A 26,665-nucleotide genomic window follows, 5' to 3' on the forward strand; every position below is an offset into this window, starting at 1 on the left:
TGTCTAGTCACACTAAAGAGGATTCATTTTAATTGAAGTGAAATGCTAAGAGCAGTTTAGATATTATATACAAGAGACAAATAAGTGGGAACACAAAAAAGCCCACAAAAACAATGGGTAATGCCATGTTGGTGTTCTTTAATGATTTTACCAGTGTATAGCTGTTAACCATGAATGTCAATTGAGATTAAATGTAATTAGACACAATTAAAGTAAAATAAACATCTTATTTGCTTGGCACGCTTACCTCCATATGGTGGAAACTGTCTAAATATCCCTCAGGTTTGCCTCTTAAAACACCTGCTGATGGGGAAAGTTATGTTTAATGATCTCTTTCAATACTTTAATCTTATTTTGACATGATGTTTGCAGTGAGAGTTATTGATGAAAAGTCAAACTGTAACTGGTCTCAAATGATCTTTATTAACTGCGTTTAATTAGAATGGAAATATAATATATAAAAGCTAATAAATGCTTCTTTTCTAGTGCAGTTACTAAAGTGCTTTGCAAAGACCCTACTCTAATACTGATTCAGACCTGAGCTTCATACTAAATTGGTGGTTTCACCTGGAGCTCAAAAACCAGGCAATGGTTAGGATCACTTTAACCTGTTATATCTAGGACAATTTAAGGGATTGTCATGGTTTCAGAAGCACACATAAAATCCAGGATTTCCTTGAGTTTCAGATCGATAGATCTGGTTAACTGGATAGTCCTCCTCTCTGGGATTTCCCTTGTGATGGCAGAGGACACTTTTCTTTATTTTTTAGCCTATTTGCTGTGATCTTTGGGAATCCTCTGGGAAACGCAAAAATGTCATTCTGTAAAAATGTTTTCCGCATCAGGATTAACATGCTCCACCACAGCATGGATGTGATTATTCATTTCAGGGAAACTGGCATCCAGACCTGTAGAGGTCTTTTAGTTTGTGTGCCACACACGTACTCATCAGCTTGTTGAGAGCAAGGCAACAATGACTCATCTGACCATATGTTTTTCCACTACTCACTAGACTACTGAGCTGTAAGTATTACAACTTGACTTATTGTAACCGTACAATCTCTCTGTCTGTAAAGAATCCCATAAGTATTTTTTCTTTTTGTACATTTTTTATATGCTTTTCCTTCCTTCCAGATACCTGTTGATATACATACGTGTCAATACAAAGTGAAAATCAACTTGTAGAGATCTTAAACTTGTTTTGGAAAAAGATAATTCCTCACATTCAAACCATTAATTCTTTGTAAAACACTTTTGGCATGAGCTATTCAGGAGCTAGTGGGAGTCTATATATTTTGAGATCAGAGAGGTGGCCTTCCCAGTTGCATTCATGTGTAATTTTAAAATCAACTGTGAAAAGTCAAACATGGAGGTTGTGAGGAAAAAAACACTGTTTGGAAGACATTTCTACACTTCTGAACACTGAGAAATCAACAGGACATGAATAGACCAACAAGGAATAATTTAAAATGTTAATCACTTTAAACAAGCACAAACAAGCACCAAAAGTATGTAACACATTACAACAAAAGTTTTTTAATAATTAATAATCAAAGAAATAATGGTGATATGATAGTTAGTTCACCTATCTGACAGCAAACCTGTTTGTAGCCTCTGCAAGTTGATTTTAATTCCGTAATGAAATTCATAAGAAGACTGGAAAATGCACAAAAATCCATGTAATTTGTAATTTAATTGTAAATTATTAAAAAAAGAAAAATTATCTTTTATTATTTTTCTTCTTAATCAACTGCTGAACATTCAATTGTGTTTCACTTATTTTTCACTATTACTGTTGAAAATTGGATAGTATATGTTATTGTCATCCCTCACGCAATTGCTATATTAAGGAAGAAGAGGAGTCCCACGGCCTTCAGGACCTCTAAAATACGATGCTGTGCTACACTGAGCTGATGACCATTGTGGTATTTGACATTACAAGGACAACTGACTCCAGCTTCTATGATGGACCTGTGTACACACACACACACACACACACACACCACACACACACACACACACACAGTACTGCAACAGGAGAGCTGCAAGGAATCATGATTACCAACAATCCACCCTGTTCCTTTTACATACGTCTAAATATGCATGCATCTATGACTGATATGCTTTACTCTTGGATAAGGCAACTCAAGGGAAAATCTTGTAACTTGTTTTCAATCACTGTGAGTATATGTGTATTTAACTTTATTTAATAAAACATTGATGACAGAGACAATATCAGACACTTTGTCTCATTAACCAGCAAGAACTGTGGGGAATCTGGACCAGTTTAATATTACATGATTTGAGCCTTAGGTAACAGAATAAAAAATAAATAAATTACAGTCTAAAATAGACAGATTTTTTTGAAAAATGCAGATAAAATGTTTTTTATATGTCACTCAGCATTGTGTAGCTCCACTTGCATTGGAATAAGCAGACACTGTACAGAATATACGATATATGAGATCACTACTAGGTCTATTAAATAGCCGTTCTGGCTTTCAAGCATGTCACATGATTTCCATCAGCACATGACTTCCGTTATCAACTGTGTTCCTTTTTTTCTAATTTCTTTTGCTGATAAAGATCATCTGACATGATTTAAAGCTCCAGAACAGTAAGTTTGTTTTCTCAAATGCTGCTTCCGAGGTTGAGACCACACTTTGACCCTCATAACATAATGTTATCAGACAGTGTGCAGTTATTTTTTATTATCTAAAGAATCCTAACCCTCTTATACACTCTGTATATTGCTTGACTTTTTGAACCTTACTCACCCATTTTACATTTACATTTACATTTCTTTTTAATCAAATGAAAAGCTGAGGTGGCTGTAGTGTTGCATTTTGGTTTTGGAACACAGAAAATGTGCGACCCATCTGTTTCATAACCAAAATCAATTTCTCCCTGAAGATCCACACAGAATGAGAAACCAGCCTTAGAAATAAGATGCAATGATCATATATACACATGTAGCCTACAATACAATCTTTGCTGGTCTCTTTGTATCCATATGGCAAATTGTTGCCCCTGGGTGATTGGTTTTTGATGATATGTTTAATTATCTGGGGGTGTCAGATCAGAAAAGAGAGGAGTAGTGCTAGTAGAGGGTTAAGGGAACATTAAAGGAGTGTATTTATGAGTTTAGGAATAACTGAAGGTTTCGGGCAACAAGTTAAAAGCAGATTAAATCCATATCAGAAATCGGAAGACCATGAGCAGCCTAATGAAAGATCATGATAACAGATTTGTGAGGTTAGTTGTTGAACTTCCTCTCCAGTATATTCAAAGTCACCACGGCAATATTAAGTCAGTCATCCCCCCACCACCACCCACCCCAAAAAAAATGTAGGCCACTGTGGATCATCCCGCTCCACCCCCAGCAAAGCTCCACCTCCACCTTTTTATTGCAGAGCTTATCGGTATATACATAACTGGGACGATCATTCTCCTCTTGTGTAAACAGCTCGCCCAAACAGAGGCAAAGTGACAGTGTTCAGACCATGCGCCCGCCCTGCCCTCCATTCCTCGTCACTGAAAAACCCTTCCTCATAAAAAAAAAAAAAAAAAAAAAAAAAAACACACACACACACACACACACACACTTCCTCACACCGCATAGATCTTACTGCTGCTGCTGCTGCTGTGGCCAGATGAAAATCAAACAGTGCCCGGCCCACATGCGACATCAACTCCTATCCTCCTGATCTTTGGTTCCGTAATCGCTCCAAAAAACCGGATATGCTTCTCCTGCGGGGAGAGAAAGCAAAGCGGCGGAGCAGCAGATAATGAGAGAGGCGCGGCAGATTCGCGGGATACACGGACCTGAAGCGGAGAGACTGTTTTTTCCGGAGTTTTTCGGCGCTCGGGAGGAAGCCTCGCGGGCATCATGAGGAGAGCTAAAGTTGATGAAAAGGAGAGGAGAGATGGTTAAGCTTTCAGCCCACGCATCTGCTGAACAGCTCCTCACCGCGACTTCCTATCAGGTAGAGAGAGAGAGAGGATCGATGATTATCACACACACACGCGTGCAGAGATTATTTACATGTTGCATGTTGTTTTCCCGTAAAGTCACTTTCCTTTTGATTCTGTCCTCTTTCTCCATTTATCACACACTTACACACACTCCCTATAGTAGTCGTTGATGCTGTTTCTGAACCCTCTCCTCTCTCCCCCGCAGCCTGGCAGCTGCTGAAGTGGAGCTGGAAGAAGTGAATTCCAAGGAGGCTCCGGAGATGCCGATCCCCAAAGGCATGCTGCTCTGTCTGGGCATAGTGCTGATGACTGCTGGGGGGTCCTGGTCCTGTGCGTGGGCCTGCCCTATCAGTCTTCCCCACTGTTTATACTCGGGGTGTTCGTGGGTCTGGGGGGCGTCGGCCTGTTGGTCACTGGACTCTGCATGGCCATGAAGAATCTCCAAGTGGCAGTGCCCGGACACTTCCTATTGCACCCTCGCACAGGAACACGATTCAGCCCACAGCAGGCCGTGGCCATACAGAGGTACTCATGCACAGAGGAACACATGCACTGTATAACTTAAGAGTTAGTTTTTCATAGTTCATTATTTTATCATGACTTTACCAAAAAAAAACAAGAAAAACAAAAACAAACAAACAACAACAACAACAAAAAAAATTGTGGGATAGCATGGTGCCACGGTTCCCAACCTGAGGCTGGGGCCCTTCAGTAGTGTCCCAGGAAAAAATCACAGGGATGAGGAATGGGAAATGATGGGATATAAAAGACATTCTTCTGCCACACTATTTTAAAAACTTTGTAAACTTTTTCTAATCTTTGCTTTTTCACATTCTCCTCTAACAATATTTGAAAGCATCAAGTCACAAGTCAACAAAACTAATGGCCCTTTCAGACACAGTTTGCACTGAGCTCGCGGTTGGGTTCAACACACTATTCAGGGGAGTCGCTGAGTTCAAAGTTCAACTCGGTTGAACATGTTGTGTCTTGAAGCCCCATAGGAGTCTATAGCCATGCTAGCTGAGCTGAGAAGAGGCGATCCGAGTTGAGCTGGTACCAAACAGTGGAAGTGCTTGGAGCTAAATGCTAATGTCAGCATGTTAAACTGCTAACAGTAACAATGTAAACATACTCATGGTTAGTGGGTATGTTTAATCAGGTTTACCAGCTTAGTTTTGTGTGTTAGCATGCTAACATTAATGGGAATTTAATTATAGACCAAAGGAGGCAGATATAAAAATAAAGGTATTACAATTCACCCTGAGGGGGGCAAGATTAGAAAACCTTGCACACAGGACAAACCAACCCTGCCTCCTTTTAAACATTCAAAGAGAATAACTTTTCAGGCCTCCCTTGTGTTGTTCAAGATAAATAAACGTGCATGCGGACAAATGCCAGAGCACACCATCCACGGAGATGAGCTGACAAATCCTGTTGTTGTTGAACAGATCTCTTGGACACATCACCATGTATTAGTTCAAGTGAAAAGTTTGACGAAGAGCAGTGAAGCGCTTCAGCAACTTGAAAACACTGGACTTGTGACACTAAGAATTGGAAAGCAACAGATTTTCTGATTATGGACTGATTATAGAAGTAGGTCATGGAGAAAATAGCAGAGACACATGCATGTGGCTGACAGACTCCCCCTGGCATTGTCTGAGGCAATCTATGATAGCCTGTGAATTTAAACAAGACGTGCTCTGCTCATTGTCCAGCCCTTTGGAAGAGAGACACCAGGAGCACTGTTTCCATCATCAGGGGTTTTTCTACCTCCACATGCTGAGCTGATGAAACTCACAATGATCAGTATTTCTAAGCCTGAACCATCTAGAAGATGTGAGATTCAGACAGCGGACAAACTTTGATGAATGATGAGATTAGAATGATGAAAAAAATCATCAACAGGAGAATAAAGTTTGCAAACTCAAAATGCCTTTTCTGAGAGGAAATGCTGTGAGTGAAGGAGCAGCTGAAGGAAAGATGGGAGAAACGAGGAAGCACCAAAGTGAGCTGAAGTTTAAGCAGCCTTATAATCAGACTCATTTACCGTTTTGTTTCACTTCATTCATTCAACAATTTCCACATGGATCATAGAAATAATGTCATTTCTGTATGTGGACTTAAAACGTATACAGCTGTGTCAGTCCCATAAATACTTGCTAGCATTTTTCTCTGCTATTTTTCATAAATCCCCACTCTTAATCCCACCTACTTGGCTGTGATTGGTCAATTATTTCTCCAATTGACTGAACCAGTTGGGTACAACACCAGACCTTGAATCTCTGAATAAATCTTTGATAAAGGCAACAAAACAATGGCCTTGAACTGGGCTATAAGCATGGAAGAATAGAGTTTTCAATTGAGTAAGGACTGAAAGGAACTGAGGTGTAAGATTAACTGTAATTAGTTGAAGTGTAAGTGCTGAAAGGAGTTGAAGTTTTAGGTGAAACATATTTATCAAGTGAAACTCATAAGATACAAAGTGTTCACTGCACTGAAAAAAAGTGTAAGGTGAAAAGTAATCATTGAGAGGTGTTGACATGACAAATGTAATCACTTAAAAGAGCCAACTGTCAGTTGAAGTGTAAATACAAAGTGTACTAAACTCCTCTTGCTAACGTCTCACTGTTTCTCTTGCTTTCTCTCTTCAGGAGGTTGGACCGAATTCGCCGGGAGATGTCAGCGGACTCTGTCAGCCAGAGACCAGAGCCTGAACCCTCCCTCCCATCCACCCCGCCACCCTGGACCATGGAGCCGCCTCCATCTTATGACGCGGTGATGAAAAGCCAGGAGCACAGCGATCAGCTTTAACCTTTTGTTGGACATCTGTACTTAGTGTCAGCACCTTTTGTCTTTGGTTCTCAGCGAGAACCTTTTGGTGCTATCGGTGTACTCGCTGCAACAGGCTTTTGTGCCTTAAGACAGCCACCCTGATCCCTAACACAAGCCAAGGAGTAAGAAGAGCCTGCAGCTGGTTTGAGACTTACAGACTGAGCCCCAGTGTGGCCTCCATGTCTACTACATGAATACTGTTGTGATTGATTTTGAAAGGAATTGAAATGATCACTACAACTACTTCACTCTACACTAAGGGCCTTTCTTGAGACCAGCATTATGAAACTTTTACAACAAACTTAAGGGATCATGTCAACAGATTGGCTGCAAGCCTCCTGTAGGCACCTAATTAGGATATTGTATTGGCCTGCTTGAATTTATGTGACCTACTACTGTGGCTGCACAGCACTCTTCTTCAAACACGATAAGAGCTTTGCTCACGGCTCCTCTTTGTATCTGCACTCTTTCTTGTCATAACTTTGCACGAGACTCATTGACAGCTTACTCCAATGCAAAGTGCCTTAACTAGTGACAGCAGAATGTTAACAGCACAGTGTTATTCATCTTTCAGCTTTGAGTCCTGTGTTTGTACATTGTCCACTGTTGGTACTGTGTTGTGATGTTACTATAAACTTGAGTCAATGATTAGCTATGGAGCTCTCTGTGGGTGGTGTTGCCCTCAAAAATAATGGATTGTTTATTTAAAATAGGGAAGTCCCGGAGAGGTGGTGAAGGGAAATTTACTTACAGCTTATATTAGTGAAAATCATGTCCAAACTCAGAAAACATAAACACTCACTCAACTCAGTGCTGTTCAGAAACTGAGTTGCGAGTCTACTTTTTGCTAGCAGCTCGAGGCAAGGTGACCTATCAGGTATGAATACACACACACACACACACCTGCAATTTTATACCTGACCTGGCCAGGCTGTCTGCAGGCTGTAATAAGCAGCAGAGTGGAACCCTGACTCCGTTTTCTTCGACCTCACCTTCAAGCCCTGACACACAACAACACCAAATCTTTTCTTACCATATGACAAGTGCCTCACTTTCAGGATTACACACATAAGACCTTCATTAACCAGCAGTGGTTTGCAGCAATGGCAGAAGGGAAACCGTATCGATACGGGCTGATAGCGGCAGGGTTGTGTGTGGCGGCAGTCGGCCTCTTCATCATGATTCAGGAGCGACCGCACGTCTATGCCACAATGTGCGTTCTGGGCGTCACCATGGTGTGTGTCGGGACTGTGTGGAGCCTGTGCCAGTGCTATCCCAAGGTAGATGTTGAAAGTGTGTGTTAGAGAGAAAAACAGGAAATAATTTGTGTGATTGCTGTCGTGCAAGAATGGATTTGTTAATGGAGAGTGTGTTTGTTAGGTCATTTTGGCTGCTCAGATTCAGGAGAAAAGTCTAGAGGATCCAGTGTGTACTTCCGCTGAAGCCAAAGATGAAAGGTATACGCACGCACACACACACACACACACACACACACACACACACACACACTCTCACACATTCACAAACACATTGTCCTAATGGTCCACAGACAAGTGGGTGTTCATTAAGGCCTTAATTACTCCGCTGTGGTCCATCTGTGGTGTATCTCAGCATGCTTAGTGACCATCATCTAGTGGGTGAACATGGTGACAGCAGCAGTGTAATATGTCTGTGGGGGAGGGGGAGGATCTGTACTAATACACTGTAGATTTGAATTTTATTATCTTTACAGGAAAATGAATGGTGATGTAATGGCCGCAGAGCAGCGGCGGGAGGTAAATGAGAGTGCTGAGGAAGGGAGCAGTAGAGTGATAGTTGCCTGAATGTTCTCACTGAAAAGGGCAGATTACTTGGAAACACATGGGCGGAGGTGGCGAATACATAATGCCCCCCCCCCCCTAACAAGAGCCATTAATGTTCCTTTGATTAAAGCACTTGAGCCTCAATTAGTGCAGTGGCCAGCAATTGAGGAAAAGAGGATGGGCCACGCAGTTCCTGCATGTGAGTGTATGTAATTGCATGAATGTTCAGCAGCCAGATATAGAAGTCCATACTCAGCAAAACCCTGCCTCAGATAAAAAAAAAAGAGGTAAGAAAATTAGGACAGAGTACTGGAACTAGTCCTCTATTTATGTCTCTCCCCCTACTTCCCCTTCTTTTGATTCAATTTTAGGCATCCTGAGGCTCTACCAGGTTTCTGTGGCCAAAAGTCGAGCAGCAGCAGCAGACTCCTCCCCGAGGGCCTGAAGAGCCAGTGTCACAGCTGTCCCACACTGCACCTGGTCTGAAGCACTCCAGGATACCATACGTCTCAGGACAGAGACGGGGGTCCTCTGTCCTGAGTACTGACCTCTTACTGAATTACAACATCACTCACTCTTCATACTGATTCTCTATCAGCAGTTTTGTACCACTTTGTGTCAGTGTGGAGAGCTTTAAGATTTCCTTGAGGCATTTTTAAGACATAAAAATACTCTGCTTTGAATGATAACTTGTCTTGTATGGTATTTATAAACAAAGTTTAATGAACTACGTATAAATTGTAGAGAAAATGCATGTGACAACAAGCTCTTCACATACATCATTCTGCACAGTGAGGCAACAAGAAGCGAAACACGTACTTGAGCTGAGGGCGGACGTAAATAGAGTTGTATGGTAGCTCCAGAAGATGGCACTATTTACTATTAGAGAGTAATGAACCTGAGTGACAGTGAATGACCCTCCATCTCTACCACCACAGGCACAAACAGACACATATTTACTTCTTAGGAAGACACTGCACTGACCTTCATGTTAAGTCCATTAAGACACATTTTTGTCCTGATAATGTGATCAAATGGGCTCTGTAGCAACTAAGTATTGCACTTGTAAAAGGATCATAAGAACTGGTGCATCAGAGATCCTTAAATATTTTCTGAATATTGTGACTTTTAGTCTCTAGTATGGAGTATGGGTCAAGCTCCTGCCCTTTTTCCTACAGCTTCCATAATGTAACTCAGCAACATATTTCATTACAGCCCCCCTGCCTGGTAAATGGCCATATATATCAGCTCAATGTGACCAGTGTAACTCATCTAGTCTCACACCCATTTCACATCACTTGCATTTTTGAACCAGATAACTCACATGCTCCATCATATATTTATTCCATGCTTGAAATTTTTTACTCAAGTCCCAGTTGGATCAGGCAGTGCAGTTACATAATGCACAAAATTAACTTGTCTACCATTCTTCCCTACAGTAACATGCCAGAATCCCACTGGATGTGTGCTGCAGAGGCTGATTATTGGGATCAGAGTTTGATTTTGTTTAACTTCATCTGCTTCATCTCTGGTGTCTATGTGGCTGTAGACATCTGCATTGGAAATAATGTTGCACTTGCACATTTGATGTGACAACCATCAGGCTCAGCCCAGGATAACCCTGATGACATCATCAGAGTTATTTTCAGGACAACTGTTTTATCAGGATTCCTCATAATGAGTTAGTTGACCTGCATGTGTAAAACCGGTGGAATGCCCCTTTCAGTAAACTGTATGTGTGTATAGTTACTCGCTTTATTCCAGTTTTTATTCTTACTGTATGATCTGCACTCAAAATAGTCTGAAATGAGTTAAACTGACAGAGAGGAGACCAAGAGATGTGTGTGTCAGAGTTTGATAGAGAATAAGGAGTTTTGCACCTCTGAAGCGCTGACAGTGTTTAAAAAGAGGAGAATTAATTCAAAATTAATTAGAAATAATGCAAATAATCTACGGATGAAAGATCCCCGCGGTCTGCCTCTCTGCGCACAACCACGCAGCATATGTTTGGGAAAGAAAAATCACAAGAACTTGCACATGCTTGCATAACTCACGATGTCCGCATTAAGTGCACGTTAAAACACAATCAACAAATCAACTAGAACTGAAAGGAAGTGTTTTCTCAGATTGACATGGAATAATTACAGGGTGGTTTCGGGGGGAGCATGAAACATGACTCCTCCACAGTGAGAGGTGTTTTTAACGGAGGAGAATCATTCGATACAAAAGCGGTGGCGTGAGCCCCGGAGACGTCACCAGTCCCCGCCTTGAATTATAAGAATCAATTGTTCGATTTTTTTCCTCCCAAAATCAGAATAGATTGGTTGGAGGATTATCTGGCTGTCAGACGCACAGGGCGCGCGGCTGTCGCAGGCACGCAAACATCTGAACAACTCAAGACTGGAATAAAAACTCTCATTAGTGGATTTGTGTCATTTAATAGTTATCCTGATCATTTCACTGGAAACGGTCCAAGAGGTGTGAAGAATGCGTCGCACCTCAGCCTGGATTGGTTGGGCGCTGTGTTTGTGCGCATCTTTGGCCGTGAGCGCGCAGAATTACCCCGAGGACGACGAGATGAACCTGGATCTGATCCGTGAGGACGGGACTCAACCTGAATCCGGAGCCGAGCCCGAGTTCCTCAGGTGCAACAAGGTAAGAAAAGAATAAAAATTAGTCAGACGCACAGAAGCGCATCTTCTTCAGACCGCCAACAGCCTGTTAGCGCCTGTTCCTACCTGGGTTTGAGCAGCCAGACAAGTTTAAAGTCCTCATTGTTCAGATTTCACCTAATAATAAGCTATTAAGACTGTAATGACATATTTGCTTTGATTCAGAAAAAGAAAGTTATGTTGAAGAGATTACATATTCACCTACATGTAAATATGCACAAATGATCTGTAAAGTAGATCGGCGCAGAAAGTAAATGACACATTATTAAGTTACATTGTCCCTCTCTAACCTCTTGCAAACATTTCTCCTGTACCTGCACCTGTACTCTCACGTTTCCTCTGCTGTGCTGCAGGTAGCATGGCGCGTGCCCGGTCAGTACCTGGTCATCCTGCGTCAGGGCACGCACGAGTCTCACGTTCATAAGACCGTTAGGAGGCTGAAAGCCAAAGCGGCCAGGAGAGGTTACCCGCTGGAGATCCTGCAGACCTACTCTGGAGCTCTGCGTGGCTTCCTGGTCAAGATGAGCAGCGACGTCCTTCACCTGGTAACTGCTTCACCTGACAGCGCGCTGCTGCTCTGCTCACTAGTAACAACCTAACGTGTGACAGTGAATTAAAACATAAGGTGTAAGTAGGTGATCAGTATGAGGACACCAACTTTAGTTTATAATAATTTTGAATTTTTCTTTCTTATCACCACATTACCATCTGCAGTAAAACAAAACGCTGAGACATGGTTAAAATAATTTTTAAAAAGTAAATAAAATCCAAATTATAAGATAAAATGAGCTAAGCTTGAAATTTACAGTAATTTACAAGGAAAAAATCTGTGAGATAAAAATAAGTTTAAGAACACTAGAGATCCCACACAGTGAAGGCTTCAACGGAGTCAACAGATCATGTACATAAGAGCCCAACCATGCAAGGCTTAAAATAAACAGCACTAAAAATCTGAAATCAATTCTAAAACTGACAGGTGACTTGTCAAGGACAGCAGAGACTGGAGTAATATGGTCTTTGTGCTTGTTAAAAGCTTTAGTGAATTAGTTATTCAAGTCTGGAGGAGATAAAAGCTTGGTTGCCCTCTTTTATATCAGCGAATGAGACACAAACTGCTCTTGTTTTTATGCCATTTGTATATAACAAAAATGCACTACTGAGAATCAAATGGCAACTTAGAGAAAAAAATAATCCTTTAGTGAAAATAAAGATTATGAGCTTGTTGTTGTAAATCCACTGTGACTGAAACAAAAAAAACCCATAAACATAAAACACAAAATAAAAACCATAAAAAAGGCTAAGGCAGATGGACAGGTTAATACTTTCACAGTCAATTTCCTGTGCAGGCTGTTTTGTTTTGCTGTTTTTGCTTCAGACCCACAATAGGATTTGATTGTGTACCTGCCAGGTGATGAAGCTCCCTCACGTCCACTACATAGAGGAGGACTCATCCATCTTTGCTCAGAGCGCCCCCTGGAACCTTCAGAGGTTACTGCAGCCCCACGGTAGCAGCTCTGAAAATGCAACATACCAACCTCCCAGTGAGTCTGTACCTGTCTCTTACACACACACACACACATAGTAACACACCTGAAGTATTTATAATCCACATCCACACACGGTCTGTCCTCTGCAGATGATGGAAGGATGGCGGAGGTGTATCTGATGGATGGCAGTGTTCAGAGTTCTCACAGAGAGGTTGAAGGACGAGTGCTCATCACAGACTTCAACGACGTCCCTGAGGAGGATGGAGTCAGAGTCCATAGACAGGTTAAACACACGCAGACAAGGAAAGGAAACACTTGCAGGTCACACACATAGATCTGTTTCACCATTTTGTCCAACCATCTCTCTTCTTGTAGGCCAGTCAGTGCAACAGCCATGGCACACACATTGCTGGGGTTGTAAGTGGGTCAGACTCTGGTGTCGCTCGAGGGGCTGGAATTAATCTGGTCCGTGTGCTCAACTGTCAGGGGAAAGGAACCGTATCAGGAGCTCTGGCAGGTAGGACTCCCTCTGAACTCTTATACTATTGACAGGAGATTATGTGCCACCAATTGTCCACTGGATGTGCACGTCTGAGTTACACGCCTCCAGTAATCCCAGCAGCTCTTTGTGTGCACGCTTTAAACTCATCCACAGGAGTCATTTGACATGAAAAGCAGGTGTGGTAATAGAGCTGCTGCTGCAATCATTATGTATCATTATGCAAAGTCAGGGCCACTACTTTTGTAGTGACAGGGTTTCCATTTTCCTGATCTGTATCTTCTTCACTGAACATCCCTCTTCTGTTCCATTCAGGTATGGAGTATATCCGAGCAACTTTACTGGCCCGTCCTATGAATGCTGTGGTTGTTCTGCTGCCTTTCATCGGTGGCTTCAGTCGTTCGTTAAACGCGGCGTGTCGGGACATGGTGGCTAACGGAGCTGTGGTCATTGCTGCTGCAGGGAATTACAGAGAGGATGCCTGTCTCTACTCGCCTGCCTCAGAGCCTGAGGTTACATAACACTTTTAAGAACCCCCAATGGTGCCATTTTACACTCTAGCCAACCTACACACAACCTTTACCTCAACTTTTTGTGCGTGCAGGTCATCACAGTGGGGGCAGTAAACGCAGCAGACCAGCTCATGTCACAGGGAGCGGGTGGCACTAACTTCGGCCGCTGCGTTGATTTGTTTGCACCCGGCGATGACATTGTTAGTGCGAGCAGCGACTGCAGCACCTGTTTCACCACCAGAAGTGGAACCTCCCAAGCTGCTGCTCATGCTGCAGGTACGCACGCGTCAAGTCACAAGTAACTAAAAACAAAGCAGTCCACGTGTGCAGTTGCAGTAAATGCTTTATATTTCCTTTGTTTACACACGCAGGTGTAGCAGCAGTGATCTTGTCGTCCAATCAGAACATGTCACCGGTGCAGGTCCTGCAGACGATGCTGCATCACTCCATTGGCAACACAGTCAACCTCCTCTCTCTGTCTGACACACATCGTCTCACTACTCCAAACCTGGTAGCAGCTATGCCTCCAGCCAACAGCACAACAAGTCAGTGACTCACAAAAAAACACACAAAACAGTCAGAAATACAAGTGTACGTGTTTGGCACAGTATTATAATGTGTATGCAGATGGGGAGCTTCTGTGTCGGTCTGTGTGGTCAGAGAGGTCAGGGGTCATGAGCAGCGACAGGGCTGTCAGTCGCTGTCGTCAGGGGGAGGAGATGATGGGCTGCAGCAGCTACGCTCCTGATGGTGTTCGTGTGGGAGAGACCATCACTGTGAGTTCAAATACATCTGTTATAGCTCTAAAATAATTGATCTTAAGTTTAAAAACACTGAACCTCTGCCTCGGTGTTAAAGATGAACAGCGAGCAGATGGAGTGTGTTGCCTATAACGGTCTGGGGGGCAAAGGTGTGTACGCTGTGGCCCGTTGTTGTGTGATAGGCGGTCTGCGGTGCCAGGCCCATGCTAGTCCTGAGCCCGGGCAAGATGCTGAGTGTGTCGGCCCACAGCACCACCTGACCGGTAAGTCACATCTGATGTAGTCTGAGTGATACAAGCACATCTGTCTGGCTCAAGCTACCTCTCTGGTGTCGGGAAACAAGCTTATTCACGTTCTTGCTGAGAGTTAAATGACAGGATTGATACCACTCTCACATATCTGTACGCTACGTATGGAACTAGGGAAAAGAGATGGCTCAGCACAGAGACTGGAAACAGAGAAAAACAGGTAGCCTAGCACAGTCCAAAGATAAAAAAAATCAGCAAATAGCACCTTTAAAGTTCACAAATTAACATGTCATATCTCCTATGTTTAACTGACAAAATAAATGAAAAGACTTCAGGAAATCACTGTTCCTGGACAGGAAATAGTCCGCTACATAACCCACCATAAAACCACAACTTGTTTTTATTACACTTTGTTTTTGCATTGATTAAAGAAACAAGATATAGTATGATAATTAGTGAGCTTTAAAGGTGCTGGTATGCAAATTCTGTGACTTTAGGACTGTGTGCGTATTTTGTAGTCTGTATGCTAAGCTAGGCCTCCTGCCCTCAGCTTTGAGAGTGGTATCAGTCCTCTCATCTAGCTTCTAGTAACAAAGCGTATTGTTATTTCCCACAATGACTACCTATTCCCTTAAAGTGGATACCTGCTGATGACTTGAAATCAGTCAAATGTGTAACTCAAGTACTGTACTATACACAAACTGCCCTTTAAACCAAGTACAAGCTCCTGATGTGGCTGCATTTAGAACACTGTGGTCAATTATGTCAGTTACCATGGCAATCACCCTGAAAGGAAAATGACTACCTGCCAACATAAATACCAGCTACTGTATGGGTGCGGCATAAAGAGCAGGGTTTTCAAAAACGATGTTATAACACTTGAATGATTTATTACTTAAATGATATTCCTCTTTTATTGCCTTTGTGATGATTCCAGTGTGGAGGATGGATCAGTGCTTGCCTGAGAATCACTAATGGACAGTGATGTAAACATGCAGCTCCTTCCTCTGCAGGGTGTACATCTTGGTCCACTGCTGGGGTCTCATCTAACTCCCGCCCACATCTCGGTGATGGGAAGCGCTGTGTTGTGAAAGACGGGGTGACATTGCATGCTCTGTGCTGCCACGCTCCATCGCTGGAGTGCCACCTGTTGGAAAACATATCAGCTGATAAAGACCAGGTGAGTTACTTAAATATGAACAGCACAGAAATGTCTTTGATGACCACGTCCTCAGCTTTGGTTCAGACCTCTACCCTTCCCATCATTTCTGCTGTTCTCATGCAGGTCGAGGTGACCTGTCCCTCCGGTTGGACTCTGACAGACTGTGGCACAGTCTCACAGGGCTCTGCTGTCTTGGGGCCTGTTGCTAAGGGCAACAGCTGCCGTGTCCGCGGTGCCACGGGAGGGGCGGCAGGCCTCGCCGTCTGCTGTCGTGTCAGACCAGCAGAGCAGCCCGTCACAGCTCCTCAATGAGCCTGTCTCAGACCACTTTAAAGTCCTGCACCTTGAGAACAGCCTTGATATCTCTCTATTACAGCGTTGGTGTCTTTGTCTTTCAGCAGCTTTGACGTCCTTTAGAGCCCTGAATACACCTTAATACAACAACCGACATTCATGTGTGACTGTAAACACTTGTGTAAAGCTCTTGGTGTGTGTTTCAGTTGTAGGATTAGGCCAACACATGCTTCAATGCACATATTGTATTAATGCCTCAGACTCATTAGCTTTTTTAAGCCATATACCATACACCGTTTGTAAAATGGAACCAGATGTTTTTGTATCTTTTTACAAAATTAGAATAATAAAAAGAGCTTTCATGAACATAATGTTTTTCTAAAACAATGGCCCAGGTGTATTTATGTGATATGCTATTTCTTCTTTACAAACTGATAAGATGTATAGATGAATGTAATTGATTGCTATGAAAAATCTATGACAGATTGTAATAGTTTTTACTTGGGACATTTAAATGGACTGTGCACTTCAACAGGTAAAGAAAAAACACAGTTCATAACCAAGGGATATCCACATAAACAGGCCCAGTCACAGCAGACATTTTGACTTGTTATAGCAGCACAGGTCTTACTACTCATGTTAACAATGGCTCCGTTCTATTCAAGTGTCCCAATAAACCGTGACAGTGAGCCAGCATGAACAATACCAGGACCCTGAGAGTGAAGCAGCTAAATGAAACTAACGCATATTAATATTATTCACATCTGTGCACCAAAAGGGACAGGTCAAGTCCTCTGTCTTTGAAAAGACAGCTGATACACTGCATAGATGAAAAGACAGTAATCCAGCTGGGGACTGTATTGCTAAAGTAACCATCAAGGATTTCAGAACTTGCCATCTTGTAATGTGACAGAGGAGTGTGTTTTCAGCTCAGTCAGGCAGCAGCACAACTCTGAGTAATCAGCCTGATCAGCAGCCTGCTTAATAAACCAGTTAAATTGTGCTCACTTTGTTCTGCATGTGAGTCTGCAACAGCAGGTGCACGAATAACAAGTTAAATAGCTGACTTTAAGCTGACCCTTCCACTTCTCTGCTTGAATAAAACACATTTGTCTCTCCTGAGAACTGAACTATATTAACATGACAGAGGCCTTTAGGAGCCCACAGGTCTAATCAAAATAAATGGACTAAAAAAATAGTCTGTGTCATGACAACCAAGCGTGCATGCTGAGCTTCAATCCTGGTTGTTACTGATTCACACAGATGGATGACTTCAGTGTGGGGAGCACCACAGGGATATCCATACAATGCTGCTAGCTGTGGTGCACTGATGAGTGGAATGAGGTCTGATTGCGACAGGAAACTGAGGGGAAATCTTGCAGCTATCAACATATAAAATAAATGAAAATGAATGTGTATCTACATTATTAAAGGCATTGTGAAATAAAGCAGTGAGTAATGTGGTGATCTGTAAACATACATAAAAACAATGTTTACAAAAGGTTGTGCATTCCAGTTTATTTTATATCAAATTTCCCCTTAATCAAACTCTGATGTACAAATTAAAACTGAGTTTTAACATGCATTACAGAATCCTGCGATGGCAGAAGTGAATTTTCAAAGTTGAATGACAGTAAAAACCCGTATAGATGCCAATCCCTACCCACGCACTTCCCCTTCCCTCCCTGCACCCCAGGATTAAAACAAAAAATTGTTTTGAATTTGTTTTTTTTTTCTTTTTTTCTAAGTGGTTGTGGTGATGGAGCAGGTGGTGGGGGGGGCAAAATCTTGGAGAGACTGGGCTGATGTTGCCGTGGCCATGTATCACTTGGCACAGACTGCATGCAGCTCCGTCAGATAGCACGTTAACCAGCCACAGAGAAAGGGGCGTGTGTTTGTGACAGGAAGTGCTAATGACCAAATTACACAGCAAACAACACAGGGGGCCGTTTTTTCCTTTCTCTGTCACACAGAAAAGACAAACTTCACCAACACTTACTGCCACACATGCAATCGTGCTGGCGAGCACGACGTGACATTCACATCTAGTGAGATAAAGAGGAACAATGGGGGGGGGGGGTTATGGTGTGTGTGTGTGTGTGTGGAAGGGCTAAAACAGTGTCTTCCCTCACCTCAGGCTCTGAGGACACAGAGGAGCCTTAGTGGATTGATCACATGATGACCCCCAACAGAAAACCATTTTGCACGATTGCTTCATAGGTCCCCACACTGTAAACATTGACCTGTTAAAGCTGAGAGCTAATCTGCTAAACTAGCTTAGGCTCATGTCGTCACAATATCTGAGTGAAAAGTGTGTATTCCTTAAAACTATCTAGCATAAATCAGTATCTACAAAGTATCTCCACTTGAGTGCGGAGTGAAAAGAAGCAGCATTTTACCGTCACCAAAACTCAGTCCTGTCACCTACACCCTCTTTTATTAGGGTGAAACATACTGCCCCACCCTCCCCCATACACACACAGAAACAACAACCAACACTTACATTCCTACAGTCCTTTGTCACAACACAGAGGAAATTTTCCCTGTATCATTTTGGGTCTAATGGGGATGAAGAAGCCCTGTTGCACTCCTACAGCGAGACTATTTGGTGTCACGGTGAGGACAGGTGGAGCAGATGTCAACTCATCAGAGATGTGACAGGTACAGTGTCAAGAGGTGGGATGGGGGGCGATCGGGAGGTTAAGGCACTTCAAGTCTCCCGATGACTGGGGGGGTGGGGACGATGGACACATGGGTGTTGTTTTTGAGTGAAACTAGAGCTACATTTGGGCTCAGCTCCTCTGTATGTGTGTGTTTCCAAAGGTAGACAAAAGCAAAAAGGCAAAGCAAAGACAAAACTCCACTGGAGAAAAAAAAAAACATAAGAAAAACCCAAACCTGATAAAGCAGAGGTAACAGTGAGGCGAGGAGGACCTGCTCTTTGTGTGTGCGAGCGAAGTGAATGAGTGACACACGTTTGCATGTTTTTCACAAATTCTATCATAGTGTGTTATTCTTTGTGAGTGTATGTAACCTTGGCACCTAAAAATAAAACATGCTCCTGAGCTCCCCCTCAGTTGGCACTGATGGCCCACCACGGCTGATCTGTGCACTTCCAGGTCAGCTTTTCTTGCATAAGGCTTGAGTCCCTAAACATCCTCTCCAATATTCAATCCATCCAAAGTCAAAGAAAAGTGGCAAAGAAAAATAAAACACAGCAATGAAAAGAATAAAATCCAGCACATGAGGCTGCCTGTCAGCGAGAAGAAGAAGTAGTAGAGGGAGAATGCTGACCATGGCACTGCTTGTTTCAGATTTGCTGAGGGCCTGGATCTGTCCTGTATCTAGGACAGGGCCGGCCCCCGTACTGCGTCCCCACGGCTCCACTGTGGTCGCCAGGGGCCAAAGGTTAAGTCACAGCCAGAGTGGCTTGCTATCAGGGCTTCCATGTGTCTGTGTAAGTGGCACTGAGAACAGAAGTTGTTAAAAGCAAAAGAAGATGAGGATATGGGTGCGAGGAGGCTCTAAAGGAACTGACTGGCGCTGCTGTACATCAGAATGAACTGGGCTGGACTATAAAGTGCATGCTGAACCCCACTCCTTCCCAAGTGCTCTTGTGTGGAGGTGTTCCTTTACAGGTGCACGTGTGTGTCTGTAAGTTCCTCTAGAGCAGCGAATGTGACCTCTCGCAATTTGCATGGCTGTGGAGAAGAGCACAGGAGACTCTAAAATATTATCTTACACTGGAAATTACATCTATGGAACAAATCTTTACAATATGAATATGTCTATGTAGATACATTGGCAAATATGAGCAGAAAATTGTTAAAACACAACCCAAACCCATCCTCCACCTTGCTGTCATTCTGAGTGAATGAATGAATAAAAGGATAAACTGAAGTCATCCGTGATTGAGGAAGGTTTTTACCCTTCCCTCCATAATCAACTCTGCTGCCCTTAATGATAATGCATCTCCATCATCGCCTTGGCTGCTCTGAAAGGAAGTAATTTATGATTTATTCATAGCTCCTTCGTTGCCATAGCGACCAAGAGAATAAGTGTTCTGATTGGCTTGCTGTGGAGTCCTAAATGTCCCGACCAATCAGAGGCGAAGTGCAGCCCTTTCCAAGTGCTGCCCAGAGCTGTGCCGCCCTTTGGAGGGATCCTGCTGGTTGGTGGAGCTAGGGGTCAACGTCTTCTAGATCACTCTTCGAATCGCCCAGCATCATGGGAGACTCGGACCCCTGGGAAAGAAACAAAAGTTCAAAACGAGAGCAGAGAAGTTTGCTGGAGTAAAAGGAACAAAAGGTAAAACATCAGTGAGCTAGGCAGTGACAGGGGGATTATAATTTCAATACAACACACTCATTATCTGCAGAATTCACGCCTGTGCCAGAACAAGTCTGACAATTTTGTGTTGTGTGGGCATCCTGACAGGCATGGCAGAAGTGAGCGAAGAATGGAGCAACCGTGGGAGGTAACAAACTGCCTTTACAGCTCTTGACAGAAGCCAGTGAGATGTTCCATTTTTGTTCCATTCTTCTCTGTTTGGCTGTGTGAACTGAGCCTGTGCTGTTGTAAAGCAGTGAGTCATGTAAGAAGCCCACTGTTCTGAGTACAGTGAGCGGGGTTGAGTCTGAGGGCTACCTGTCGGAGGCTGCGGTCGGCGTTTTCATTTGCTGGACTGCCGTCAGAGCCGTTACTGCTGCCAGACTGCTCCTTCTCGTTTAACAACGCTGTGGCGTAGGCCAAGGTATCCTGCAGAGATTTACACACACAAACAAGTTAGACTGAGAGAAAATAAACGGCAAGTACAGTGAGTGTGTGTTTGACTAGTGGTGTTGGTGAAACTGGAGGAGGTCACATCATGCTGATATACAGTGTTATTACAGTGTTTCTGAGTGTGTGTGTGTGTGTGTGTGTACCTGTGCAGAGATAGTGCGCTGGAAGGTTTTGTTGGTGGATGTCTCATTGGAGACGTTGCTTTGTGGAGTCCAGTAATGCTCTGTCATCTGAGGGTGGAGCGAACACGATCAAACACACAATGAGCATACAAGATTAAATAAAAAGGCAGTACTTCTGCAGTTGCCAAGGGGTATGCAGAAAGACTGTGGAGTAGCTCCAGGAATTTGAAAAAAATATGATTTAAAATATTCACAAATCAAAATACAGAATAAAATATAATATACAATAAACACAGCATTAAGGTTAAAATCTATTCAAGTTTGGTACATGTCAGGTAGAGTCAGTGAAAGTGTTCTGAAGTTCATCTGTTGGGGTCTGTGGAGGTACGTCAGACTAAAAAAGGCTGAGATTGGGAATCACTAACGCTAACCATGAATCCACAACCATCCTGATTTGATTTTGGCCAGAATGTCAACCCCACCTCTTTCTTCCCTTGTTTCCTATCAGCCATCTACCGTCACTCTCAAATACACACAAAAAAGACTAAAAACCCAAACAAAAACAACAGCTAATCTTCTGTTGAATGCAGTGACACACTGTTTCACAAGCTTGCCTTTTTTTGTAGCCACTGTACTGCCCAGCTCCAGTGACCAGACAAGTCCTTAAAGTAATCCTTGGCTGGAGGACACCTGGTGGGAAAATGAAAAGAGGCTCAGAATTATATTGCCCAGATAATCTGTCAAAAAGATCACCCACAATGAAGAATTCTTCTTCCTGTACAACCCTGACCTCTGAACATTATTATGTACTCACTTCTGGGCTAATGTGACCAGGAACTTCACACACTGGTAGCAGCGTCTGCTGTCCATGTTGTTGCTCTGGTGCATCAAGGCTGTAAGAAAGAGAGAGAGAGTGCTCAGTTAGGATTTTATATATTCATTAAATCATTTTAATACGCACAAAAATTGATGATTTCGCCAAGTGGCATGGCAGTCTACCAACAATGTTAAACAAACAAAAAAAAAAAACATTACAGTGTAGATGACTGTAAAGGGGTCACACAATGGTTTTGCTCTCTGCTGTGCCAGCTGTGAGCATTACAGTAAATATAACACCAACAAATAAAGATTTACCCAACAGGCCTTTCTCTGACTCAAAAGCATACTTGAGTCTCTGGGATTGCAGAGGGTCTTCCACAACCTGAGATACAAACATTTAAATGAGTTAAGCACATGTGATCATAGTAGTAATCATACAACTATACTAAGATCAATAGGTGACGGGTAACTGATGACCGAGGACTGTCGACTGTCACTCACTAATAGCTCCTGCAGCATCTGAAAAATGTTCTTCAGTTCATGAGGTGGAGCCGTCTCCAGCTGGGTCTATAAGACACAAAGTATCCAGAAGATTTTAACACAACAAATACGTAGTACTCATTACTATACTGAGGTCTGGCAGCTCTGGCAGCTGGTCCTCTGACATTTCCAAATTGTTTTTTTTTTTGTTACCTTGAGTAGCTGCAGCACACCCTGGGAGAAGGGCTCATTACAGTACGAGCAGTAGGTCACCATCTCTATCAGGAGAGATAGCGGGCCTGACAGCTCACGCATGGCAAACATCACCTGGTAGATATTCACAAAGAAAACGTCAATCAAACAGATTCTGAGCCCTTTGATATTTGTCAAGAAAAACATGCCAGTGCCCCAAATTGACTGCCTGATTCTTTTAACCTCCTGTATAATAACACTGACTGGAAGACACAACAATCAAATCTGTTGGATCGTATGTTACCTCTAGAAGGTAAGGCTGTCCCTCTGGGGTGAAGAGTGAGGTCAGGATATCCACATGGAGGGGGAGGAGTGGGGTAGAGGATGGGACGTTACTCACACGCAGCTTAAATCCTCCTGGAGCTACAAAGGAAAACAGGTGACAAATAAGGAGTCAGACTGGGAGCTGGACTGTAGAAAAACATCAGCTGTGCTGTGTGTGTCTTTATGTGAGAGTGCAAAAAAAAAGAAAATGATGTGATTAAAGTGTCTTGCCTTGCGTCCGCTGTGGGCTGAGGTCAGAGTGGAGAGTGATGAGGGCCAGAGTGCTGTGGAGGTGAAGGAACTCCCGAGCCTGAGCTGGACTCCACCGCCGATTCTTTAAAGACACACACAGACAGAAATTTGACAACAATCGGCACTGTTTTGGTAATAAAACCTATTAATATGTAATTCTTAAATCAACACTTATTTATATTTATAGGCAGCTGATATTCCAAAACTAATCAGTGAATCGAGACACACTTTGATACACTTTATATTATGCAGCTCTACCTGATTATTCTGCCTATTGGGTCCCAACAGGAAGATGAGCATCCGGCGATAAGCTGAGTGTTTCAACAACAACTGACAGGGACCGCAACCCTGAGACAGTGAGCAGAAAGACAAAACACTCAGAAAGTCATGGAGATGTGATTTAATGTTTACACTTAGCACAGGAAAGAATGCAAAAACATTTAATTCTGCTTATTTGTTGGTGCTTTATTACCCTCTGAGCAAAGTTACTGAAGAGGCTGAAGTACTGTGCACAGTTTTTCACATTCTCAGGAACATCTTTGTCCAGTAAGGAGAGCAGGGCGTCGGTCAAACTGTCCAATCCTGGGTCACCAAAGTGTAGCGCGCTCTCCAGGGTCTTTTCGAGGATGGACGCAACCACCAGCCTCACCTCCCTCACGCTGCACTCCAACAGACAAACTCTAAGGATGGCAGATAGAGGATATAATGATGTGTAAATGTTGAGCAGAACACATGGCAGGCATGAAACACCACTCTCATTTTAACATAATATGTGTAAAAGTCCTGAATAGTCTTTTTTGAGAGAGTGGGGATAATCTGGAGATGAGCTGAAGAAACACAGCAGCCTGATGGTGTGTAGGAGAAAACAGTTGTGGCTTTGGCCTTGAGACACAATGCTGTGTGTGACACTGTGTATCTCCTTTCTGTGGGAAGGACTGTGTGGTATGTAAAGGGGGCTGGGCTGTCTGATGTCTGACGATCATGTCTTAGGACCATATGATCACCCCATGCGTAAACAGTACTGTGAGACAACACCTTTCTTTTGCGAAACTATCCTCTGGCCCTACATGTTTACATTCCACTGACTGACCCGCTCTTTCAGCCAATCCGCATCCAGAGAGAGAGAGAGAGTGACATACACACACAAAACCATGTTATAGAGAGCTATGCACCCTGTCATATTCTCAGGTAAAGCTCATGTATGTAAGTATGTGCGCTTGAGTGCGAGTGAGGCTTTAGTGGCTGCAGCAGCGTTATCAGGCTGGAATAATCTACGTCTAGTTCAACGTGCATTGATTAGAATGAGGGAGCAGTGCTGCGAGCTGCCAAGTCTGTAGTACTGCATATCACTACAACAGCTACAGAAATGCTGCAGTGATTAAACTTGGGGAAAGGCCCCCTGCAAACACGCAGTATTCCTACACTTGACTTTCCAGGAACTGCACAGAGCTGAAGTGATTGTGCTCTGTCATTTGTGCTATTAGAGTGGCAACTCAGAAAATGCAGTCTCACTGATACAAGTTTTAAAGAAACCTTTTCTGCAGCAGATGGACAGAAGACTGTGCCTTGCTTTTGACAAGCTCAAGCTCTCTAGAAACTGGCTCTTCTAAAACTTTTTAATTAAAGGTATGTGTATTTTGTAATAAATAAATAAATAATAATCTACTTTGCAGACAGCTTACTTGCAGCATATCTCACTTACATGATCACATATCATTTCAAGTAAGAAAAGATAATCTACTGACCTGGTGATCTCCCGTCCCTCTGGTCCGACCAAGTACTGCACCATCCACTGACATGCCTCACTGCTTTTAGACAGCAAAACCTCTACTGTAGCCATCCACTCCTCTGTGTCCACCCTGCAGGAGATACAGATGTAATGCAGATATTACACTGCTGATTCTGAGGGATTATTCACTGATGTGGACGTATGTACTATATGAGTGTATATACCGGAGTTTCTTTTTGGTGTGTAGGTAGGTGTGGAAGAGAAAGTGAACAGCCAGTTGGAGACTCTCTTTGGCCATAGGCTGGTAGTCTGGATGCTTCAGTTTAGTCTGTAACATGCGCACAGTTTTTAAAAACGTCTTAGTCAAAAGCCCTGAACCTATTTCAAAGAGTGCGGCAGAAAAAACAAGAGCATTTTAGGAAGAAAATATAGGAGGAAATACTACAACATTCATGACTTATTATTACACTTTATAATACATAAATTAAGCTTAATATCACTGTGCAGCACTACTTTGTGTTTATACATAATTAGACACAGACACATACTGCATTGACGGAGGCTAGAGAGAGGGTGAAGTTGAAGTAGTCACTGTTGTAGACGTCCCTGTTCCTCATGAACTTGAGATTCTCATCTCGCACCATCTACAGAAAAGTCAAATGGAGAGGTCAGATACGGCCATGATTAGTGAATGTTTGAGCCGATTCTTTCTATCTCATACAACACAACACATGTTGAAGTGGTGTGGAGACAGACAGGCCATTTGATGCTACTTTTACCTGGTAGATGCTGGCAGGCATCTTCTCTACAAACAGCCCTTTCTTCTCTCCCTTGCGGACAAGGCGGGTGAGGAGGGTGAGACGGTCGTTGTTGGCACGTGGGGGGCGGGGAGAGGACTGTGGGGAAACATCAGGAGAGGACGGGGCTGACCTAGGAAATATAAAAATAATAATGATAATATGTAGTGATAATGGAAGTGCAGTGTTAAGGTTTTATTCACATATACAAAATGAATCATTACAGTTGAGAGGTTTTTCATAACAGCAGCAAAAGTCCTGACTGCTGACCTGACAGAAGCTGTCAATGGTAATAAGATGGCCTACAGCCTACAACTGTATTATTTTTGATGACTGCCACATGCTGCTGTGGGAAATCTGATAAACAGACTCACAGAGTAAGGTCCTCAGCTTCCTGTCTCATAATGCTGACTCTACTTTTCTTGGGCAGGACAGGTGAGTTCTGATCGCTGATCTTCTGATAGAACAACATGTAGGCGTTCCAGTATCTCCTCCGCACATCTGGGTATGGGTTGGCTGTACATGTACAAAGGCACAAATCAAGATTCATCTGTTTGTGCCTCATGAGAATGCAATGTGTGCAGTAGTTTAACATGCTTATTTATATAACATACTTACACTGGTCATAGACTTTGGGGCGATACTCTCCCCCAAAGCACTCGTACTCCAGAGTCTCATCATTCATATCAAACTCCTCCACCACATTGTCATTGAACTTGTACCAACGTCCCCGGGCACTGCCATTAAGAGACAAAGAAAAACAAAGATGACTGGAGGGCAAAGGGGAGGGTTTGAGAGAGAAAAGGAGAATGTCAGATTTAGATTCAAATTTATCACAATGCTGCGCCAAAACTGGAAACTCAGCACAAACAACAAATAACATTAATGGTTGTTAATGGTGTTCTGACTCTGTTGCAGACGGTA

At 43.0% G+C, this 26,665-nt stretch overlaps 4 protein-coding genes across 9 annotated transcripts in view; 3 read left to right on the top strand and 1 right to left on the bottom strand.

Moving 5' to 3' along the window:
• Positions 1 to 4,195: 4,195 nt before the first annotated feature.
• si:dkeyp-51f12.3 (uncharacterized protein LOC107988041 homolog) lies at positions 4,196 to 7,458 on the top strand (the record flags this gene model as incomplete). The annotated part of the gene is made up of 2 exons (XM_051077340.1): positions 4,196 to 4,500; positions 6,627 to 7,458. Coding segments are annotated over 2 exons (465 nt in total), but the record flags the coding sequence as incomplete, so codon positions are not given.
• Positions 7,459 to 7,568: 110 nt separating this feature from the next.
• Positions 7,569 to 9,298, top strand: bsnd (barttin CLCNK type accessory subunit beta). Of its 3 annotated transcripts, XM_051077338.1 has the most exons (4): positions 7,569 to 7,684; positions 7,866 to 8,087; positions 8,188 to 8,264; positions 8,981 to 9,298. In XM_051077338.1, the coding sequence occupies exons 2-4, from the start codon at positions 7,911 to 7,913 to the stop codon at positions 9,093 to 9,095; spliced, it is 369 nt and encodes a 122-aa protein (XP_050933295.1). In that variant the 5' UTR covers positions 7,569 to 7,684; positions 7,866 to 7,910; the 3' UTR covers positions 9,096 to 9,298. The 3 variants fall into 3 exon arrangements, with proteins under 3 accessions (XP_050933295.1, XP_018525872.1, XP_050933296.1); XM_018670356.2 differs by having other exon boundaries at positions 7,569 to 8,087; XM_051077339.1 differs by lacking the exon at positions 8,981 to 9,298 and adding an exon at positions 8,540 to 8,974 and having other exon boundaries at positions 7,569 to 8,087.
• Positions 9,299 to 10,909: 1,611 nt separating this feature from the next.
• Positions 10,910 to 16,615, top strand: pcsk9 (proprotein convertase subtilisin/kexin type 9). Of its 2 annotated transcripts, XM_018670225.2 has the most exons (12): positions 10,910 to 11,264; positions 11,635 to 11,826; positions 12,690 to 12,822; positions 12,918 to 13,051; positions 13,144 to 13,285; positions 13,583 to 13,779; positions 13,872 to 14,055; positions 14,151 to 14,324; positions 14,407 to 14,555; positions 14,638 to 14,803; positions 15,802 to 15,968; positions 16,074 to 16,615. In XM_018670225.2, exons 1-12 carry the CDS (start codon positions 11,097 to 11,099, stop codon positions 16,260 to 16,262), a joined length of 1,995 nt encoding a protein of 664 aa, XP_018525741.1. In that variant the 5' UTR covers positions 10,910 to 11,096; the 3' UTR covers positions 16,263 to 16,615. The 2 variants fall into 2 exon arrangements, with proteins under 2 accessions (XP_018525741.1, XP_018525742.1); XM_018670226.2 differs by lacking the exons at positions 14,407 to 14,555; positions 14,638 to 14,803.
• A 1,121-nt stretch (positions 16,616 to 17,736) lies between these two features.
• usp24 (ubiquitin specific peptidase 24) overlaps positions 17,737 to 26,665 on the bottom strand; it is a 31,412-nt gene continuing 22,483 nt past the window's right edge. For all 3 annotated transcript variants that reach the window (XM_018670224.2, XM_018670223.2, XM_018670222.2), the window contains 18 exons: positions 26,360 to 26,478; positions 26,116 to 26,257; positions 25,724 to 25,874; positions 25,493 to 25,588; positions 25,169 to 25,272; positions 24,961 to 25,074; positions 23,688 to 23,895; positions 23,474 to 23,563; positions 23,195 to 23,297; positions 22,944 to 23,062; positions 22,661 to 22,774; positions 22,469 to 22,534; positions 22,283 to 22,349; positions 21,963 to 22,041; positions 21,763 to 21,838; positions 21,170 to 21,256; positions 20,892 to 21,002; positions 17,737 to 20,488 (listed from right to left, as the gene is read on the bottom strand). In XM_018670224.2, coding sequence (XP_018525740.1) covers positions 20,426 to 20,488; positions 20,892 to 21,002; positions 21,170 to 21,256; positions 21,763 to 21,838; positions 21,963 to 22,041; positions 22,283 to 22,349; positions 22,469 to 22,534; positions 22,661 to 22,774; positions 22,944 to 23,062; positions 23,195 to 23,297; positions 23,474 to 23,563; positions 23,688 to 23,895; positions 24,961 to 25,074; positions 25,169 to 25,272; positions 25,493 to 25,588; positions 25,724 to 25,874; positions 26,116 to 26,257; positions 26,360 to 26,478 — 1,909 coding nt within the window. In that variant the 3' untranslated portion in view covers positions 17,737 to 20,425. The remainder of the gene's footprint in view (positions 20,489 to 20,891; positions 21,003 to 21,169; positions 21,257 to 21,762; positions 21,839 to 21,962; positions 22,042 to 22,282; positions 22,350 to 22,468; positions 22,535 to 22,660; positions 22,775 to 22,943; positions 23,063 to 23,194; positions 23,298 to 23,473; positions 23,564 to 23,687; positions 23,896 to 24,960; positions 25,075 to 25,168; positions 25,273 to 25,492; positions 25,589 to 25,723; positions 25,875 to 26,115; positions 26,258 to 26,359; positions 26,479 to 26,665) is intronic.

The sequence above is a fragment of the Lates calcarifer genome, linkage group LG17, assembly GCF_001640805.2.
Source record: "Lates calcarifer isolate ASB-BC8 linkage group LG17, TLL_Latcal_v3, whole genome shotgun sequence".
Lineage (NCBI taxonomy): Eukaryota > Metazoa > Chordata > Actinopteri > Centropomidae > Lates > Lates calcarifer.

Bases quoted from the DNA above. Each gene is read 5' to 3' on its own strand.
- pcsk9 (XM_018670225.2), top strand. From the start codon at position 11,097: ATGCGTCGCACCTCAGCCTGGATTGGTTGGGCGCTGTGTTTGTGCGCA. The intron at 13,286-13,582 runs GTAGGACTCCCT...TGTTCCATTCAG, and splicing joins CGTATCAGGAGCTCTGGCAG to GTATGGAGTATATCCGAGCA. The intron at 15,969-16,073 runs GTGAGTTACTTA...GTTCTCATGCAG, and splicing joins TATCAGCTGATAAAGACCAG to GTCGAGGTGACCTGTCCCTC.
- bsnd (XM_018670356.2), top strand. From the start codon at position 7,911: ATGGCAGAAGGGAAACCGTATCGATACGGGCTGATAGCGGCAGGGTTG. The intron at 8,088-8,187 runs GTAGATGTTGAA...TGTGTTTGTTAG, and splicing joins TGTGCCAGTGCTATCCCAAG to GTCATTTTGGCTGCTCAGAT. The intron at 8,265-8,980 runs GTATACGCACGC...ATTCAATTTTAG, and splicing joins GCTGAAGCCAAAGATGAAAG to GCATCCTGAGGCTCTACCAG.